The 21,033-nt window shown below is 41.7% G+C and overlaps 1 protein-coding gene across 1 annotated transcript in view; it reads left to right on the forward strand.

Moving 5' to 3' along the window:
* Carmil1 (capping protein regulator and myosin 1 linker 1) overlaps nucleotides 1-21,033 on the forward strand; it is a 163,961-nt gene that overhangs the window by 24,321 nt on the left and 118,607 nt on the right. The window contains exons 5-9 of the mRNA XM_028776338.1: nucleotides 1,030-1,127; nucleotides 1,465-1,535; nucleotides 1,721-1,794; nucleotides 14,876-14,951; nucleotides 19,579-19,667. Coding sequence (XP_028632171.1) covers nucleotides 1,030-1,127; nucleotides 1,465-1,535; nucleotides 1,721-1,794; nucleotides 14,876-14,951; nucleotides 19,579-19,667 — 408 coding nt within the window. The remainder of the gene's footprint in view (nucleotides 1-1,029; nucleotides 1,128-1,464; nucleotides 1,536-1,720; nucleotides 1,795-14,875; nucleotides 14,952-19,578; nucleotides 19,668-21,033) is intronic.

Consider the following 21,033-nt stretch of genomic DNA (forward strand, 5'->3'; position numbering starts at 1 on the left):
TCATGTGTTCGTCTCTGTTCTCACACCATCATATGAGATAGGAGTCTCCTTATTTTATCACTTATGTGTTAGGAATAATGACAGCTCGGGGAGGCAGGTTGCATTTTTGTTTTTGTTAATTATGTGTCTGCGTGTGTCTGCACATATGTGTGCAGTGCCTGCAGAGACCAGAAGAGAGTGGTGAGTCTCCTGGAGGTGGAGGTACAGGTGTTGTGAAATGTCCAGCGTAGGTGCCAGGAACTGTATTCCAGCCCTCTGCAAGAACAGTATGAACTGCTGAGCCATATCAACAGCACCGGGCTACATTTTAATGCACTGCATGAATAGGCGGGAGGTTCATTATGTTTCGAGAAGGAAAAGATGGAAAGAGTGGGATCTGGGCTTGGCCTCGGATCACTCAAGGTCCAGTAGCACAGAGCCAAAGGATCTACTACCACCAGGGAAGATCCATCTGATAAACACTTGCACAGGGCATTGTGGATGGACTTAGAAGAGATTTGTACTTTAATTCTTAAAAGCTGGGCACATGTATTTGGTAGACATACAATATACTAATTCATTACATATAGTACTTTTTATTTTTTGAGACAATGTCTCATGTACTTCGAGCTGTGTTCAGGTTTACTGTGTAGATACAGATTACTTTGATATCCTTCTTACTCCACTTTCTAAGTTTGGTATTCCAGGTGTGTTCAGCTACTTCTGGTTTATGTGTCACTGGGGATAGAACCCAGAGATTTGCATGCTAGGCAAACACTCTACCAACTGAGCCATACCCATTGCCCCTAACCCTAGAGCACTATTTTTTTAAGTATCATAACAAAAATTTCTCATCAGAGAACAACATGGAAAATAATTTTTAATGTCTGAATCTCCAAGAGGAACTGAGTCAAAGTATAGTTTTGCCCGTAATTGAAGTAACACCCATCTTTGTTTAAAGCAAACAAAAGAGGTATAGTACAAAATAAAATCTACATATTGTTCCAAAATCATGAGCTTTGAAATGTGTTGTTGGTGTTAACCTTTCAGGAGAATCATGAAGAAAGTCTCCATGGAGCCATCTGAGCGCCTGGCCAGTCTCCAGGCCCTGTGGGACAGCCAGACCTTGGCTGAGCCAGGCCCCTGTGGTGAGCATGCATTTTAAACTAAAATGTAAGGGATTGGATACCCATCCCCCTGCCAGGAAGCTGAGTCTATTCCTGGTATGCTACTGTAGAGGTACAATTAGTTCAAGGTGTAATTAGCATGCGCAGACTTTAGATTGGTGGACAGAAGTCCTATATTTAAGCCCTGCTGCAGCCTGCTGCGTGTGCATCACGGAGCTGGGGAGAATCCTTGCTGCTTCTCTAGATGGGAAAGATAACCTGATTGCCATCAGCTGCCAGATTGAAGCTGTAAAATTGTGATGTAACAATTGTTTTGCTGCAAACCTGCCGATATCAACATCTCTGCTTCATGATTCAGGTGGGTTTTCTCAGATGTATGCCTGTGTGTGCGACTGGCTGGGATTTTCATACAGGGAAGAAGTGCAGTGGGTAAGTAAACCTGCACCCCTCCTCCTCCACCACCACTCGTCTTGTTTATTTTATTCATTTCAGTTATTATTTTTCTTGTTCAGATTACTCAAAAACCTGCCTGTGTCTCTATCCAGTTCTCTGAGGTTGTCTGGCATCTATATGTACAGTGATTGATTTTTCTAACTGGGTTTTACTTTAAATAGGATGTGGATACAATTTATCTGACACAAGATACCAGGGAATTAAATTTACAAGACTTCAGTCATCTCGAGCACAGGTAAGCCCCATCTTTCCCTTTTTCCTTTGTCCCTTTCCTGTTCTCAGGGCTGTCACTCTTTGATGTCACTTAGAGACAAAGGTAATCTTTGAAGAATCCTTCTACAAGGGAATAAGCAAACTCTAAGCTTTCCCATTGCCACAGATAGCTTGTTGAGGTGCCTATGTGTACCAAAGGCTAAAGTCCATGTTTGAAAAATACCCTGGAATTTACTGTGGATATAGCTTATAAGAACTCATATAAGGGGCTGGCGATATAGCTCACCAGTTAGAGTACATGTTACTCCCAGAAAGGACCCAGATTTTGTTCCCACCAGCCATGTTGAGCAGCGCATAGTAACTCCAGCTCCAGTGGGGTAGGATGCCTCTGGCCTCAGGGAGAACTTGCACATACATGCACACACACATTCACACACTTAAAAATAAATCTTAAAAGTCCATTTGATCAGCACTCTATAAAATATATTACTGTTGTACCAAGTAACTCCTTTATGATAGTATTTCTCTGGTGAAAGTTTATGCTTTATTTCTAACAAATGACTTTTGTTACAACTTCTTATGCCTGTGAAAGTTCTCCTTTACATATGAACATACTGGTGAAAGTCAGTTTGTCAGTATCTGCCTAGTGATGCTGATAATAAAAACATGTTATAAGTATTTTTGAATGACTTGATTGGGAAAAATAGCATTCTACATAGCTAGCTGAGTGGAGAGGGTATTTGTAATGCAAGGACAAAGACTCAATTTCAAATACTCAAAACCCACACTAAGAGAGCTAAATGCTGCAGGGATCCTAATGTGAGAAGGGAGAAAGGCAGAGGCAGGAGAGTCCTTGGAGGTTTTTGGGTCATCTAGCCTAGAACTCTCAGTAGTGAACAAGAGACCCTGTGTCTTCATTACTTCTGTTGCTGTAACAAAATCTCTGGACCAAAAAGTAGTTTAGGGGAGAAAGAGGTTATTATAGTTCACAATTCCAGGTTGCAGTCAATCTTCAGCAGGAACTTAAAACAGCTAGTGGTATCACAACCGCAGAGAAGACCAGGATGAAATGAATCCACTCTTGTTCAATGCTCAGCAGCTTTCTTGGCTACTACACAGTCCAGGGCCCTGGACAACACCAGAGGGTGTCCTCTGACCACCACACATACTGAGATGTGGCATGCGAATGCTGTGAAGTGACTCTCACCTGGTAAATTTGGAGTAATTGTCAGCTCCTTCTTAGTCTGAGTAACAATGCCTTCTTTTTTTTTTTTTTTTTGACATGCAATGAAAGAGAACTATTTTTGCTGACAACTTCCATTAACTCATATGTTGTACAAAGACAATTATCTCTTTGGGAGACTGGAGAAGCATTTTGTATATACTCTCCTATTTATAACACAGACTATTGAAGGGGATACATGCAGATTTCTAGATATCCTAGGATGAGCAGCTTATATTTCTTCATTGAGAGCACTGGAAAACAAAACTGACATTTAAGACCAAACAGTCAGTGTGACCGTGGGGGATGGGTGCCACAGACAATGCCTTACCTTTTCAGCTTCTTCTATGTACAAGTGGCGATGCAGCACATAGGAGGTGTTTTTAGCATTAGGCAATGGTTTGAACGTGTGAAGAAGTCAAGTGTATGTCCAGGACCCCAGTAACTAATGAACTGTACTTAGAAGGCATGTGGCCTGCAGAAGGAGAGATACTGTAGGATACTTTAGTGCACAACCCCTGAGGTGTTTCGGTGCCTCATTTCTGTGTTGCATCCTTCATGACTGTGGTCTGTTAGGAGCTTCTGCAGTTTGGTGCTGAGACTTGCTGCTCATCCACTGAGTTAATTGCTTAGGAGTCCTCAAAAGGAAGCCATGTGATGCAGATGTCTACAATATATACCAAAGTAGCTGGTACCAAGAACTGTTGTCAGAGCCGCCAGATCCTCCCTGCAAGTGGATGGAGAGTTTTCAGTTTACCTGCAAACATTGGATTGACTGGGTCGATGAAGATCCCTACTCTTTTTTTTTCCCGCCTCAGAGAATTAAGAGGACTCTTTTGGGCCAGGTGTCATGTCACACTATTTTCATCTCAAAGCTTGGGAAGCAGAGGCAGATCTCTGTGAGTTCAAGACTAGCCTAGGCTACCTAGAGACTTCCAGGACAGCCAGGGCTCCTTAGTGAGACACCCTGTCAAAGAAATAAGATAAAATAAAAGGTCTCTTTTCATCACGGGCCATCTCATCCATGGTGGGTAATAACTACTTTAGACTCTGTGAGCCAGACAGTTGCCTTTGCAATTACAGAAGGTCCTGACAGGGATGGTTTTCCTGAAGGATCTCTTGTCTCCATGTCTCCATCAGCATGTGAAAGCAATACTCACTAGAAACCGTCCTGTGGGTTCTCATCCCTCAGCTTTTTTATTTTTCTTCTTTTCTTTTTTTCTGGGCCAGAGTCAGGTGGTTTAATTCATTGTCTCCCATTCTTATTTGTTCTCATTCATGATCTCTGTTTCTACCTCTTGCTCCACGCTCTGCTTTTGCCCCTCCTTCTGTCCAGTCTTTCCTTTCCTTGCCTGTGGCACTTATATTCAGGACCTGGTGTCCTGCTGTGGTTGAATAAGCACAGGTGTGGGCTCCCCAGTGGTTCTACTGGACTCCTCCTGTCCAGCACTGCCTGGAGAGGATTGGTTTTCAGGAAAATGCCAGCTTGGTTATTGTTTTAAGGGTCTAACATTCGATTGTAAAGTATCTAGTCTGCTTGAGAATGTTCTTCTAGTTTGTTCTGGCTTAGTTAATACTGTGCCAGGAAGAAGCATAGATCAGAAAAAGCCTCCTTCCACATTTCTCATGGGGTGTCTCCAAGAGCTTCGAGCCGACGTGTTAAAAATGTAATTACACTGTAATTTGACATGGCAGGGAGGGGTGAGGGTGGGGGCAGTGCTGACAATGAAGAGGAGAATATATAGCTTTGGATTCATTGATTCCTCTGCTTCCTAGAAGACTTTTAAGAGGAGCTCATATCATTAATCCCCTAAAGTCTGGCTGGACACGCACTGTTGAGTTCAAACCTGGCCCACGAGAGCGCTTCCCGCTGATTCATGCTCCTGTATTGTCATATTTCTTGGTCATGAAGGTGACATTCTTGAGCAGGGAAATATCAGAAATGAGTTCTAGAGCAGTGTGTGTGTGTGTGTGTGTGTGTGTGTGTGTGTGTGTGTGAGTGTGTGTGTGTGAAGGTGGTTTTGAGGTTGTGGGGACAGTCTTTTCCACCCCATGTCCATCCATCTCTTCATACTTTTTCTCTTGTGGACTAGGAAGTGGTACTTGAGGGCTGGCTCTGGATTTTGTTACCATTTCTAAATTTCTCTGAATTTTAAAAACAGTGATCTTGAGTACAGATAAGACAAATTCTGTAAATTTTGCAACAAGATGATATATTGGAGAACATAGATTTGATGTTGTGTGTGTAGGCATGTGTATGTGTATTCTGAAGTTGATACTTTATAACTATAACACATCATACGATTTATAAATAATCTCATACAAGGTACATTTACAATCCTTTGTTGTTATAAATGAGTGATCAGAAGATTTTTTTAATTTGTTGTTTGTAAGTGTTTGTGTATACACACGTTATATGTGGGGTGGGCATATGCCAGGGCATACGTATGGAATCTAGAGGATAATTTTGTGAATTTGGATCATTTTTTTCCCCATCTTCACATGGAGTCCAGGAATTGGATTCAGGGTGTCAGGCTTGCATGCCCAACTTCTTTACCTGCTGAGCCATTTCTCTGGCCCAATATCAAAAGATTTTAAAGACAACTCTGACACCCTGGGGATATCTGAGACTGTTTCTGATGGCTTTAACCCTCAGGGTTAGGATGCTGTCCAGTTAGTAAGCTGAGAATGTATAAAATATACTTCTATAAGTGAGAAAATCAGGAAGGGAGTCACTCATTTACAATGGGACCTCCCGCCCTGACACTGAGACAGCGTCTCATATACCCTAGGCTAGTCTTGAACTCAGATATGTAGCTGTGGATGACATCGAAGGTTTGAGTCTGGTTCCACCTCCTCAGTGCTAGGGTATAGGCATGCATCATCATGTCCAGCTATGTAGAAGTAGAGCCCAACCTAGACCTTCCTGCATGTCAGGCAAGCACTCTGGCGGCTTAGCTACAACCCCTGCTATTTTGAACTGTTTTTTCTTCTGTGTTTGTGTACATGTGTGTGCATAAGTTTGATTTGGGCATCTTCCTCCATCATTCTTGGATTTATTCTTTAAGGAAGAGTCTCTCAGTAAAACTTGGAACTCACCCATAAGACTAGTCTTACTATCCAGCATTTTTGGGGAGAATTTCGCCTCCAACATAAGAGACTGAAATTGTAGGCAGGCCTCCGTATCCACCCAGAATTTAGGTGGGTGCTGGGAATGTGAACTCTGGTATTCTTTCTTGCAATAAGAACCATAAGCATAAAGTAGATATGATGAGAGATAGTTTAAATTATTCCCAGGAAAGCTAGCCAGTGACTATATCAGCAAAATAGTCCCTCTGTGGCAGAGTTTTCCACCACCTTTTCATGTGTCCCTACTATGTGCATGCATAGTAGCAGGACTTAGTGTTCTTGCGTGAGTCACCTTTGTAAGTCGTTGTTTGTATGTTAGGGTTATTAGGGGAAGAACTTCCCTCTTGTATGGCTGTACCCTAAATTCACATACTTGTCAAGATCATCCCTTCTTGGGCATTCCAGCACTTGTTAAACATCTTTCAAATCTGTCAATTATTTTTTTCTTTAACACTTTGTTGGTATCTTTTACATACCTGAAAATATTAATAGGAAAAAAAAATGTCCCTGAGGTCACACAGCCCAGAGAGATGGCAAAAAGAGTGTTTCATAGGCTACCTACAACTGGGGAGTAACGACCTTGACAGAGCTAGATTCGAACCCTCTTACCAACTTTATGTCAACTTTAAAGCATTGCTCTCATATATTGGTATCTTAATTCAGTTTTTGTTTTGTTAAGACAACATCTTGCTGTGTAGCACAGGCTAACCCCAAAATTGATTCTCTAGTTTCTACCTGATAAGTGTTGGGCTTGCAGGTGTGTACCATCCTGCCAGGCAAGTAGTTAACAAAAACAAACAAACAAACAAACAATAAACAAAGGAACAAACGAACCTTCTTCAAGAGTTAGTGGTGATACTATGATGCCAGGGTTGCTGTCAAACTCCTAGACTCAGGCAGTCCCCCTGCCTCAGCCTATTGAGAAGGTTACCCTCACACTGAGCATTTTAGTTTATTTTTATTGTTCAAAGTAACAAGAGTAAACTTTTGTTACTTGACTAATAATTTCAGAATACATTGCAGTGGGCTAAGGATGTAGTTCAGTTAGTATGCTCAAAGCCCAGGATTCAATTCTCAGCACTACATAAAACAGGACAATGGATTAGAAATTAGGCAATAGCAAGTGGAGACCTGCTTGGATTACATGAGACCCTATTTCACTCAAAACAAAACAAAACAAAACAAAACAAAACAAAACAAAACAAAACAAAACAAACCTGAGCCCAAACCAGAGTGTATCTTGCTGTTGACTGGAAAATGAGAAAACAAATCATTGGCTAAATGCAATGAAAGAGGTTAAGTTCCTTTTATTTGAAAGTGTGAAGAAATACTGTCCTGAATGCTCTGTGGAAGAGGCTGAGGGTTGAAAGTGCAGGAAGGAAATTAGTTGCTGGTGGATTGATGGCCATCATTAGGACAATGGGCTTCTGTTCATATCACCTAGGGTTGAACAGTAGCTGTCTGGACTTGGTGTGAGAGCATAGACCAACTCACTTCCTGCCTCTTGGACACCCTCATCTGTCTATGCACTTTATACATAGAAATGGTCAAATAGCCAGACACGGTGGCACACACCTATGACCTCAGCTCTTAGGAGACGGAGGCAGAAGGATCACTGTAGTTCATGAGCACTTGAGCTATATGAGAATTGTTGGGTTACAACAAACAAAATCTCAAGTACATTTCACGTTAGGTGTGTGCAAACCTTTTTCTGAACACGGCTCGAGTAACACAGGAAGTGATCTCAAGAATCAATCAAGGAGACCTTCCTACATGACCAGAAAGGAACTATCAGCAGAACAAATAGCCTACAGAATGGGAACAATCTTTGTCAGCTATATCTCAGGATGTGATATGTATGTGGAGGATAAGAATGCACAAGCATGTGCACATGTATACTCATGTGTATGTGGACTACCTTATTCTTTTCAGTTTCTCCTTGCACTCAGCTTACAGAGTCAACTAGACTTCAGCCTGTCTCTATCCCCTCAGGGCTAGGATTATAGCCTCTTGGCACTGGTATTTTTTTGAAGGTACTGTGGATTCAAATTTAGGTCCTCATGATTGTGTGGCAGGCACCTTACTGGGTGAGCCATCTCCCATATTTCTGTTGTTAGTTGTTTTTTGTTGTTGTTAATTTTTAAAAAAATTATTCAAATTTGTGTCTGTTTGTGTCCATGTGCATGTGCATTGGTGTAGAGGTAAGAGGCCGATGTCAGGTGTCTTCTTCCCTGTTTACCACCTTGTTATTTTGGACAAGGTTTCTCACCAAACCTAGAACATAGCAATTTGCTGACTGGGCTAGAGACTATCATGGTATAAGAGATGACAGTGTGGCAGGAGCAGGAGGCTGCTGGTCACATCCCATCTGTAAACAGGAAGCAGAGAGAGATGAGTGCTGGTGTTTAGTCCATTTTTCCTTTTTAGTTTAGGATGGGATTCCAGCTCATTAAATCATCTTCTCTCCTCAGTTAAACGCTCTGCCTTGTCCACTTTTGTTTCCATGATGATTCTGAATTGAGTCACGCTGACAATGAACACGAAGCTGCACCCTTGGCCTTCGGAGACCCTTCTCCCTATGTAATAGAGCTACAGCATCAGGTAGTGAAAATATGAGGAAGGCTTAGTTGTGATAGACAGAAATGCTCCAGAGAAACCTGAGAAGCTCTACATGGAGGTGGCTTCAGCTCAGCACTATCGAAGCCTTGAGACCGTCAGTGCAGTGCTGTCTGAGGTTTGCTTATATGTGCATCTCTGAAATCCTGACAAAACCTTTCAGGATGAGCTCTAGAAAATGAAGATAGTCATGTACTGAATGAACTGCCTTGTGTATTTTCTGTTGAAGTGGGAACTCCCAGTATTTTCTCCTTGATGACTCTATGATGCTGCATGATGAATTCAGGACTGAGTCCCCATCCTTGGTCTCATTCTTTGCCTAGCTGTCTTGTTGGTTTGAGGTGTAGGAGTCCCATCTCAGACACCTCAGACTTTATAAGTGACGCAGGAGTTTTCTGTGGTACTTTTGAGGCATCCATTTATCCAGATTTGAGGCTCCCTATTCTCTGCATATTTCAGCCAGGTGGAAAATGGTTAAATGTGGAAGACGTGGGGTTCCCCAGGGTGGCACGTGCAGCTGTCGTCCATTCGCTTTTGTTTCTGTTTTGCTTCTAATTAGGACATTGCACAGTCTATTCATTCTGCTGTTGGCCAGGCATTCTACTTAGCTTATTGTCTGCTAATGAACAATGCTGTTAAGGCCATTCTTGTGTCTGTTCCCTTAGAGAACAATGGGCAGATATGTACCAGGATGCAAATCATTTAAATTCAGCTATTATGCCCACCACTTAACTCCAGAAAGAGGCCACTGCTTTTCTCTGGACTGTATATGCCAATTTCCAGTCTCGGTTCCCTCCTCCTCGCTACTCCATCGAATTGTAAGGACTTTCCCAATCCTTCTTTTGTTTTGATGATTGAAGTATTCTGCTAATTTGCTGTTTTGTTGCTTTGATCAAGTACCATGACCAAAAATACCTTAGGAGGAAACTTGGCCAAAGCAGCAACTCAAGGCAGAAACCTTGATGAGACACTGCCTACTGCTGCCTGGCTCCCTGACTCATGTTCAACTACCTTTCTTATATAGCCCAGAGCCATGTGCCTAGGGCTGGTATTGCCTACAGTGGACTGGGTGCTTCAACATCAATTACCAGTCTAGAAGATATTGTGCAGACATGTCCACAGACCAATCTGAGGGCAGCAGCTCTTCAACTCAGATTTCTTCCTTCTGGGTACATTAAGTTGACAGCCAAGATTAGCCACCACAATGCATAATTTGACTGAGGTAATCCTATAAATCAACCAGGGAAGAATTCTCTACTTTTTTTGCCTTTTGTTCTAGCCTCAGAACACTCTTTGTACCAAAGGCTTTTCCTATGGCTCTGATGCTTCTTGCTCATATTGCACAGATACCCTCCCCAACTCCCCCAGCTCCCCCAGGTACATCCTCCCAGCCTTGCAGATATTAGCTCTTTGAAAAATTCTTTGTAGAAAAGCTGTTTGTGGCTACCTTTCCTCCAGTAAAGTTTGTTTATACTGTTTTCACTTAGACAGCAAGTGTTGTGGTTATGGACTACTATGTGGTAAACCTCCAAACTTTATGTCCCACAGCACATACGTCTATAACTCATAGTGATGCCTTCTTCATTCACATCTCTGGAAGTTGGTGTCAGCTAGCTGGTTGCTGGGAGACCTAGATATGGCCCTTCCCTATGGTCCTGGCTTCCTAATAAGCCACCTGAGCTCCATGGGTAAACCAGAGCCAGGCAAAAACTGAATGTGGTCTCTGCTGACCAACTTCCAAGTCATGTGCTGTCACTGGGGAACACCTGTGGCTTTTCTACTTCTTGGTGATTATGAAGACCACCTAAGTTTTGTGCAAATAAAAGTTTTTGCTTCTATTGAATATATACCCAGGAGTGAAATTAACAGGTCATGTACTCATGCACAATAAACTCAAGACAGAGTCAAACTGTCTTCTGTACCTAGTATGCCATTTGTCTTTTCGTGGCTGCATTTGAGAGATCCAGCTGTGCTGTATCTTGATCCACATTTGTGTTTTGGGGTGTTGTCTGAAATCTTGCCATCTAATACACACCTATGTGTATGGTGGTTATTTTATTTTGGCTTTAAATTGCATTCCTCTATTGGCTAGACATTTGAGCCTTCTTATGTGCTTCTTTGATATATATAAATGTATTAAAGTTGGTGAAATGTCTGTTTAGATATTATAGATCTTATGCCCGCAGTTTTAAAATTGGGGTGTTTGTTTCTGTGGGTGTTGAGGGTGTTGTGTGTGTGTGGTGTGTAGTATGTATGTGTCCAGGTGTGATTGCCCATGTGGACAGATCACTGGAGAATATCTGGACATCTTCCTCAATGGCTTCACCTGTTTTTTCTATTTTATGAAATTTATTATATATATTCTATATTACATAATATATATATGTATATAAATTATCTATCTGCATATAAAGCATGCATGATTGTATCCCATTATAGATGATTGTGAGCCACCATGTGGTTGCTGGGAGTTGGACTCAGGACCTCTAGAAGAGCAGCCAGTGCTCTTAACCACTGAGTCATCTTTCCAGCCCCACTTCACCTTAATTTTTTTGAGACAGAATTTGTCTCAGTGAGCCTGAAGTTTGCTGTTCTGACTGAGCTCACTCTTGTCAGTAGCCTCTGGAAACTATTTACCTGAACACTTGCAGCATATATTACAGACATGAGCCACCTTGCCTGGCTCTTATGTGGTTGCTGGGGACTGAACTCAGAGTGCTCTTTACCCACTGAGCCATCTCCTCCTAGCTCGGAGACTGCTTCGGACTGCTCACTTTTCAGAGTCGTGTGCACTGGGGATCTAACATCCACTGTTGAAATGTCCTGTACAATTATTTCCTCTCAGGATGTGGCTTACATTTTCCTCCACTTCACACCAGTTCTCGAAGAGTAAAAGCTTTTGATCCTGAGAAAGTCCAGTTGAGTGTTCTCATTCATGAATCATGCTTTTGCCATCAGATCTTGAATGCTCAGGCTGGTATATTCTATTCTCTGTTTCCCATTCCATCTGCCTGCAATGTGAATTTCTCTGAATTCTCAGGACTCTGTACCCTCTCTTCAGAAGCCTCCTCGACTGGTCTGTCTTGATTTGTGAATTTTTTTACACAAACCTATAGTGTCACATTCTCCCTTGATCCATGTGGCTTCTTTACTGCATTATAGTTGATTTCTTCCCCTTGATTGCCTGCTGGGCTGTACCAGGCTGTGATTGTTACAGGGCAGGAATTGGGTGCTATGTTCATTGTTACATTAAACCCTGTGATTCATGTTTGGTGGCTGGCACTTACTGAATATATGAATGGAGGGAATTACTGGGCATAGTCAGCTTCTCATGCCTGCACACATCTGTCCCTAATTATTTTAAGTATTCTGTTCCTTTCTTCCTGCCTAGTCGGCCCCTTCCATCTTTGGAGCCCTGTGAACACGTGCCCATCTGCTCCAGGTGGAATTACTTGGTTCTTGTGCTCTTAGGGCACTTTTAACATTCCCAGGATTTGGCATGGCTCCCAGCTGTCTTTCTTATTCATTGCAGTGTGGGGAGGGGCAGGGAGGACAATCACTGCCCTCAGCGTGTAATGGTCCAGCCCAGTATTGGTAAAACCTAGAGCAGTGCTCACTGTTTCAAGTAAGATACATGGCCTTCTCCTTCTAATTGTTTTTTTTTTAATTGTTTTGTTGAGATAGATCTAGGGGTTGGCATCAAATTACCTCTTCTTGGATGATTTTGAACTACCTCCTGCCTCTACTTCCCAACCAGTGTGATTACAGGTTTGAGTCACCATGCCTGGATTTTAATCTTAACTTAAAGATAACATTAACTCTAGGTTAGTTAATAAAGAGATGTGTAAACAGAAAACCTGACAGATGGGACCTGTAGATGAGCCTGCTCATTTCTTTGCACTGTTTACTCTGGGATGCCTGTAAGCATGCATCTCATCTTCTTACTCTATCTGAGCTCACATGTGGTACTTCAAAACCAGACAAAGCCTGCAGTTTGTGGCAAAAACTCTTAGAGACCAAAGTCAGAATATAGCAGTGATATCTGCCTTATTTATTTATTTCTTTATCTGTCTGTCCATCTGTCTGTTATCTCTAAGTCAAGTTAGTAAATCATCCTAGGTGTTTGTTTATAGAAGACTGAGTACAGAAAAAGTGGATTATTCCCATAATGTAATTTTATTCAGCCACAAAGAAAAATTAAATCATATGTAGAAAAATGGATGGAATTGTATAGTTCACCATACTAAGTGAAGTAAGTCAGATTCAGGAAGACAAGCATCGTGCATTCCTCCACCCACCCATAGAACCTGAGTTCAGGGGGCTGAGTTGGGGTAAGAACAACATGAAAGTGGAAGTAGCTCTCCCTGGGAGGAGGAAGGTGGTCATAAGGAAGGTAGGGTGGATGGAAGAAGTAATGGGAGGTTAGGTGAATATGATAATCAAAATATATTATATGCATATATTATATGTCACAGTGAGTTAACTATTTTTATGAATAATATGTTTCCTTGAAAGGGGAGAAGACCGTTTTAATAAAGAGTCTCATTCTCTCTCTGTCCAGTCTCACTTCATGTCTCTGGATAACAATCCCTGTGCCTATCAAACATAAGCAACACCTCCTGGTGTGTTTGCAGGTTCAACTGAGGTGCTTTTTGTGAAGCACCCAAGATCAGTTGGATTTCTCAGCTCTTTCCACCTTCTGCCTGTCTTTGCTGTTTCAGAAAATACCTGCATCATCTGCCTCTTACCGTGCCCCAAACTAAAACTGGAGCTTAGGCTTCAAAGATTTACAGTCTGAGGTTATAGATGTTGGATGCCGAAGCAAAGAGTCTGAGAGAGCTAAGCGCTAAATGGAAAGGCATGCACTGTGTTGGGGTTGGGGTAGTGGGAACCAGGAAGACATAGGAGAGGAGATGGCTGGTGGAGGCATCAAAGGCCATGGGAACTTTCAGAACACTGCTCAGCAGAGAGGGGTAATTCTACCCATGCTGTCCCATGCTGTGGTAGATGATTCAGGAACTATCAGCTTTTTGTTTGGAGTAGGAGAGAGGTAGGGGCCAATGGCTGGAAAAGTGTTAAGGCGGGGAATTCACATGCAAAGCCTTACCCCATAGCTTACGAGCTCATGTGAAGCATCAGAGATAACTACACCTGCTCTGCCTTATGGATGAGATCACTGCTAGGAAGTATAAAAACTACCAAATGGTTGCAGGATGCTTGCTGAGCACTGAAGTCTGTTTGATGGTACTTACTGTCAGAGTGTATACAGTGTTATCTTTGCTTAGAGAACAACCTTTCAGAGACTGTATGAGATTATTGATGCTTATGAATCTGTGAAGAGGTCTATAAAGAACCAGGCTCATCAGTGTAATGATAGAAGTGATTTCTTTCTGAATGAGGACATTTTCTAGATAAAAGCTAGCATTAGCCTCTTTTCCCTGGAAAGTAGGATTTGCAAATGCTGGTGGTAATTTGTTTTAAGTTTGTGAAATTCTACTTGTATTCTGCTCTGTGAAAATCTGCTGCAAAGAATTGAATTGTTTACTATTAAAATATTTTGGAGGGGGAAGAACTATAATAACTCAGTGGATAAAAGTGCTTGCTGCATAAACCTGGCAACCAAGTTCAGTCCTTGTGAGAAGGACTCCCCATGTAAGCAGATATGGTGGCCCTCATCTATAATCTCAGCATTTCATAGTTAGTGGGAGGCAGATTCACAGAGATAAGAGAATTGCCTGGAAGCTCTCAGGCCAAGTGGTCTGGAAAACACAATAGAGAAACAAGAGAAACTTCATCTCAACAAGAGGAAACCCAAAGAGTCTATTCTTGAGAGTTATCCTCTGATCTACACACATAAATTGTGGCACATATACCCATGCACACACACATAAGATGAATAAAAATATAATGCCCTCATTTTCCTTTTTTTGCTCTTCAAGATAGGATCTCATATATTCTAGACTTGCTTGAGTTTATCTGTCCACCAAGGCTGACCTTGAACTCCTGATCTTCCAGCTGTCATCTTCCAAAAGTGCTAAGATGACAGGCATGGACCACCATATCAATCTAAAAATGCAGTGTTACTGTAGCTCTTTTCCAGGACCATGCTCATATCTTTCATTAATGTTGGTTATAGAGACCTGATCCCCATCATCGCTGCCCTGGAATATAACCAGTGGTTCACCAAACTGTCCTCCAAGGATCTCAAGTTGGTAAGTAACTGATGATGCAGCCAGCGTTGCCCAGCCTTGCTGAACTGCAGAGATCATTGTCAGAAAGATTTTATTTTGTTACTGTGCTATTTAATTCTTGAGGAAATCTCATTCCTAGGAATAAGCATAACATTGTGTGAAGTTTGCAAAGTGAGTGCTTCAGAGAGATTCACCCTCCTGTTGTCAGTGCTTTGGGTAGTTTTAGATCAGGAAAGCACATGTAGTATTGTCTTCTGTACTCATTCAGTTGGCAAAAGCTATTATAGTCACATTTGCACAGCTGCAAACAGCTGGTTTTATAGCCCAGCCTTCCGTTTCATCACCACCAGGTTTCCCATGAGAAGAATTTCAGGAAACACCAACAGGTAGTGTTGGTCTGATTATATTAAAAAAGTTAATGTTATTTCTGTAGATGGTCTGGTTTTGGGTAGAGAAGGGAATTGCATAGAGACACAATAAAATCAAGGTAAAATCTGTTGTTTTTCATATTAAATTGAACACTCAAATATTTGGTCTGTTCTGGTAGTTCAAACTGTTGGGAACTTGACAAATTCGAAGCTGCCATATGGAAGGATATTTATCCACAAGTTAGTAGCTTTCAGATACTCCATTTAGAATGAGAAACAATTTTAGATATTGTTTGTAGAGTCATGGAATCTGGGGGTAAGATTTTCATAATAAAGACATTGAATTGAGAATGAGCTTTGCCTCATGGAGGCTTTTGAACAGGCTCCTTGGGTGTGTGTATTGGCCTAGGATAGGTATGACTTAAGGCATCATGGGTACAAAAATGGCCTAAACTCATTTGGGAGCCTTAGGAGCCATGATAGTGTAGGAAAAACTCAGAAACCTGAGTTTCTTACCATGACTGTGGGAGTGGAGATGAGTTATCTGACCTTCCTAGATCCCATCTTCTTCTGTACCAGTTATTGTGAGATAGTTGTAGTCATGTTCATCTCTGTCCTGTGTTTAGCATAATGATTGGGTATTGTAGCTCCTTGCTAAAGTAGCTGCATGGTAAAAATTTGCTTCATAAATATAGAATAAAATCACTGAATAAATGAATGAGAGAACCCAACCGTGAAACCGATCTGCCCTTGTTGAGTAGCAGATCACAGTGAGAAGGAGGAGGAGGAGGAGGAAGAAGAGGAGGAAGGAGAGGAAGAGGAGGAGGAAGAGGAGTTGTTTTTGTTTTACCTGTCTCTGACTACCCAGCCATTTCATAACTGTTGACTTTTGGGATAATCAGCATCACAGTTAGTGAAGAATTTGAGAAACAAACTGATCTGAAGCTGGGTCTGATGGGAATGAACCCACCTAGATTGCTGTGGCATTTACATACGTGATGGGCTGTGCCCACAGCAATAGAGTAGGGCAGCCCTCCATGAATGAGCAGGTATCCATGATGGACAGGATGGAAATGGAAGCCTCAGGTTTGCTGGGGTGGGACCATCTCAAGGACTTAATCAGCAGAGGGTGGGGGACTTTGGAAGAATAAGAAGGAATCCTCAGACCAGATCTCTTGCTGAGACACATTTTCTCAGCCCATTTAAACCTTCATACAAGCTTAAGATTTTCAGAACGGGTCCCGAGAAGGTTCTCAAAAGGCTTTAGATAGGCAATTCTTGGAATTTTCCCAACTCCCCAGTACAGGAAGGTGCTGGCACCTCATTGTTGTTCCTCCCTGGTATCATTTTCTTCTGACTGACTCAGGGTTTAGCATATAAGCAATTCCATCCTGGGAAAACAGAGAATGAGAGGGCTTAAATACTTTCTGAAATATCGTGGGATAGCAGGAGGTAGAGTGACAGGGTTGGAGGACAGCTCTTACTACTTTCCCATTAACTGAATACATTTGTGTATTTGTATATATGGTACTGGGCATCAAAGTCAGGGCTTTGGCCATGCTCAGCAAGCACATCTTCACCAAACTGCATCCCCTGCCCTGACATGTGCTTAGCTTTAAACATTTGATATTTTGAAATGAAATGTGGCCTTCGTAAATATTTCTACAAAGCTTCCAAAAAAAAAAAATTAGTTGAAATATCATGGAAGAGTGGGTGGAAAGAATGTAAGAGCCAGAGAATGGGAGTGCCGTGAAGTGCTGTCATCTACACGGGACGTGGCTGTTGCAATCGTGAGCTCACTGCCACACTGGTTACCTGTCAGCAGTGTGGCAGGCAGCACTCAGTGGACTCAGTGGGTTACAAAACAAAGTGGGGTGGGGGAGCAGGAAAGGAAAAAGAAAGAAATTGTTTGCCATCACCCAAAGTTAAGCAAAAAAGGAAATGCTGTATTCTCCTGAGACAGTGTGAGAACTTTCTAAGGATGGGCTTACTTGAAGGAACAACCAACATGTAGAAGGATGTTGGGGACTTTGTAGCATGAATAAAGTTCATGACAAAAACAAGTTTCCTGAAGCTTCTCGAATGCTCACCATTTCTAAGAAGATTCTCTCAGCCCAGTAAAAGCCTTCTGTCTCAAAGTGCCACATGCTGAATGTGACTGACATGCTCTGTACTGATATCATGAATACGATTATCAGCCATAATCCTAGTTGGAATTACATGGACATCGTCCAGGCCTGCTTACATCTCCTTCATGCTGGGATTGTATGCATGAGCTGCAGTGTCCATCTGAAAACGACTTTTTTTTTACGTCTCCCAAGTACACAGTATGCAATAAGGATCATTGGTCTGTGCATTGTTTATTACATAAAATATCTGTAGAGTTGGAGTCTGCTCAGCTTACTTTTATAACTCCAAGAGGTCAAAGTTTGCTATATCAATGACATGGCTGTACCAGGGAGTGTATTTGATTCCTTGTTTTTGTTCTGGGCTTCCATATTTATTTTACTTTTTTGTTAATTCTCATGTTATTTTTTTCCTGTAAGTATGTTTGCTTTTTGTCCTTCTTATCAATCCACCAGGATGTATCAAAGCCCAGGAATGGTCTGAGACAGGCTTTTTACACTGGATCAAATGAAGCAGCATGTCAGAGAGATATAAGCACACAGTGGGGCAGCATTTTCCAGCATTACTCCCTATCCGCTGGCTCTTACATTCTTTCCACCTGCTGTTACATGATGCTTCAACCATTTTCTTTCATGAAGCTTTGTGGTGTAATATTCACAAAGGCCATATTTTATTTCAAAATTTCAAATGTTTAAAAAGAAGCTAAATATAAGCTTAGAGCGCTGTTGTACTCCTAGTTTCGCAGATGAATTATGGTGATCCTGTACTATGAATATGGTAGACAAGGTAACTGTTATGGTTATATATTCTACTTCATATCTGAGTTTGTATTTGCACTACTTTAAAAATGTCACCATTGTTCATTCTCAGGTAAAGAAAAGATTGTTCATAGCCACCTGTAGCTCCAACCCTAGGGATATCCTGTATCTCTGGCCTCTGCGGGTACCTGGACTCATATGTTCAGAGCCACACATTCATACATATACATGATTTACAAGAAACTTAAAAAAAAATTATTAACATGGAGACATATACTTAGTTAGTTCATTTTCCCTTTTATTTACTTTACTAAGTCCTTGAGACCATGATGAGGCTGGTCCCCGTTGAAGTGCAAAACACTCTTTCCCTTACTGTTTTTATTCGTAATAGAGAATGACATAGAGCTATTGGTTTGGTAGTGACGTATGCATATAGGATGTAGCTCAGTGCCTGGTCCACAGTGACAACTGTAACAAGACCCTCAATGTTATTACTGTCATGGAGTCCTTAGACCTCCATCAGGGACATCCATCACTGCCTTGGGAAGGCATTTTGGTTTTCTGAAGAAAGGGTAAGAGTGACTTATGCAGACAGCAGCACTACCAAAGCACTGTTTTTGTTATTACATCATGTATTTTATCTCAGACTCAGAGTGCCTGTTACATTATCATAGACGGGATAGCTTATACAACAGAAGTTTGTTTCCTACAGTTACAGATGCCAGGAAGTCCACAGTTCAGGCTTGTTTTGTTTTGTTTTTCGAGACAGGGTTTCTCTGTGTAGCCCTGGCTGTCCTGGAACTCACTCTGTAAGACCAGGCTAGCCTCGAACTCTTGAACTCAGAAATCCGCCTGCCTCTGCCTCCCAAGTGCTGGGATTAAAGGCGTGAGCCACCACCGCCCGGCCAGGCTTGTTCAATATGTGATGATATCCACTTTCCAGTATGTGAATGGCTCCATTAGATGCATCTTTATGTGGTAGATGGGTCAAAGTAGCTCTCTATAGCTTCTTTTTCATGGCACTGACCCCATTCATGAGTGTTTGCACCCCTAAAACATAGTCTCCTTCCAAATACCTGCTAATACCATCACATTGTTAGTTATCTTTTGATGTGAATGAGGGTATGGGGTTTGGCACCAGCTCAGACCACAGCATTTTGGTCTCTTCCCTGAAGAGTAGTAGTACACTTGGAGACTATATTTGTGTGGTGCTGTTCCAAGGACTTCATGGTGGTGCATAGTGGGGATGTCCCCTGACTAGTTTTTAGTGAATGTGTGCATGGTTGCATGTTCATTTACTCAGGTCTCTATGTTGCAAAGATTTAGAACACTCAAATGAAATGTTTTATTTTTTACAAGACTTACAGAATGGTCAACAAGTGTTTTCTGTTACAGTCCACAGATGTCTGTGAACAGATCTTGAGGGTGGTGAGTAGATCCAGTCGACTAGAAGAGTTGGTGTTGGAAAATGCTGGACTCAGAACGTGAGTGTTTTCCGAAATATGTGAACGTGTTGCTTTAAAATTGTATATGCCATTTGCTTTTTTAATTAGTACATGATCTTCTAAAAAGTTGAGGTGTACATGTAACAGTGTTTTACCTTCTGAAGAAAGAAATAAGCAAAATAAACAAAAACCTTTTCGACTTGATTATTGTAGCAAAATACACAACTGAAGCAACTTAGGGGAGGAAGGGTTTGTTTAGACTTAGCATAGATGCAGGTACAGTGTATCATGGATTCTGGCATGGAAGGCATGGTGCTGTTGGGCACATGTGGCCAGTTATATACTTTCAGGGGTCAGGAAGCAGGACAGGCTATAACCTTGCATCCTAAGATCTATGGCTTTGTGTTGGCCTTCAATTGCTAAATGTTCTTCAACCACCCTAAACAATACTACCAGCTGGTTGTAGGGGCATATGTTAAGATCCATGAGCCCATGAGATAAATTTCGCACTCAAATCACAACACAAATCAACCAAGCAGCCTATGATACCACCATTATCAGGTGTCTTAGAGCTTTACTGCTGTGAACAGACATTATGACCAAGGCAACTCTTACAAGGGCATTTAATTGGGGCTGGCTTACAGGTTCAGAGGCAGGAACATGGCAGCATCCAGGCAGGCATGGTGCAGGAGGAACTGAGAGTTCTGTATCTTGATCTGAAGGCTGCTCACAGAATACTAATTTCTAGATAGCTAGGGTGAGGGCTATACCCATAGTGACACACCTACTCCAACAGGGACACACCTTCTAATAGTGCCACTCCCTGGCAGAGCATAAACAAACCATCACATCAGGAAAGTGAAGAATTTGATGGCATGTTTTGCACCTGTGTTGTGGGACATTCTGAGGGCCCATAGTGTAGTGGTTAAATCTGTAGATCTTGGTAAAATGTCTCATGCTTCAAGCAGGGAGTTTAGAAATTCTACATCACTGTTTCTTTATCTTTGAAATGGGGATAGTAACTGAGGATGCAAGAGGCATCAAGTTGATGCATGTATAGTACTTCAAAAAGTACCTTTCTCTGAAGATGCCTGTGCAGTCTACTACTGTAGTTGTGAGTTTTGTACATCAATCAGTTTTAGTCATTTCTCCCAGTCTTCACCTAATGGTTTAATGTCACCCCTGAGTTTTATTCTGAATAGTATGAGTTAGAATTTGTTAGAACAAAGGCTTTATTGTGTTAATGAGCAAGACAGGCATTGTGTAATCCTAGCACTTAGTGTACTATTTCAGATTATATTGTAACTAAATACAGTGATTTTTTTTCCTTTCTTTTTGTGTAAAATAGAGTGCTAGCAATAGTGGTCTTTAACTTAGTAATTAATGCAATCAGTTTTATATGTGT

The sequence above is a fragment of the Grammomys surdaster genome, unplaced genomic scaffold (assembly GCF_004785775.1).
Source record: "Grammomys surdaster isolate TR1022 unplaced genomic scaffold, NIH_TR_1.0 267, whole genome shotgun sequence".
NCBI classification, from domain to species: Eukaryota; Metazoa; Chordata; class Mammalia; order Rodentia; family Muridae; genus Grammomys; species Grammomys surdaster.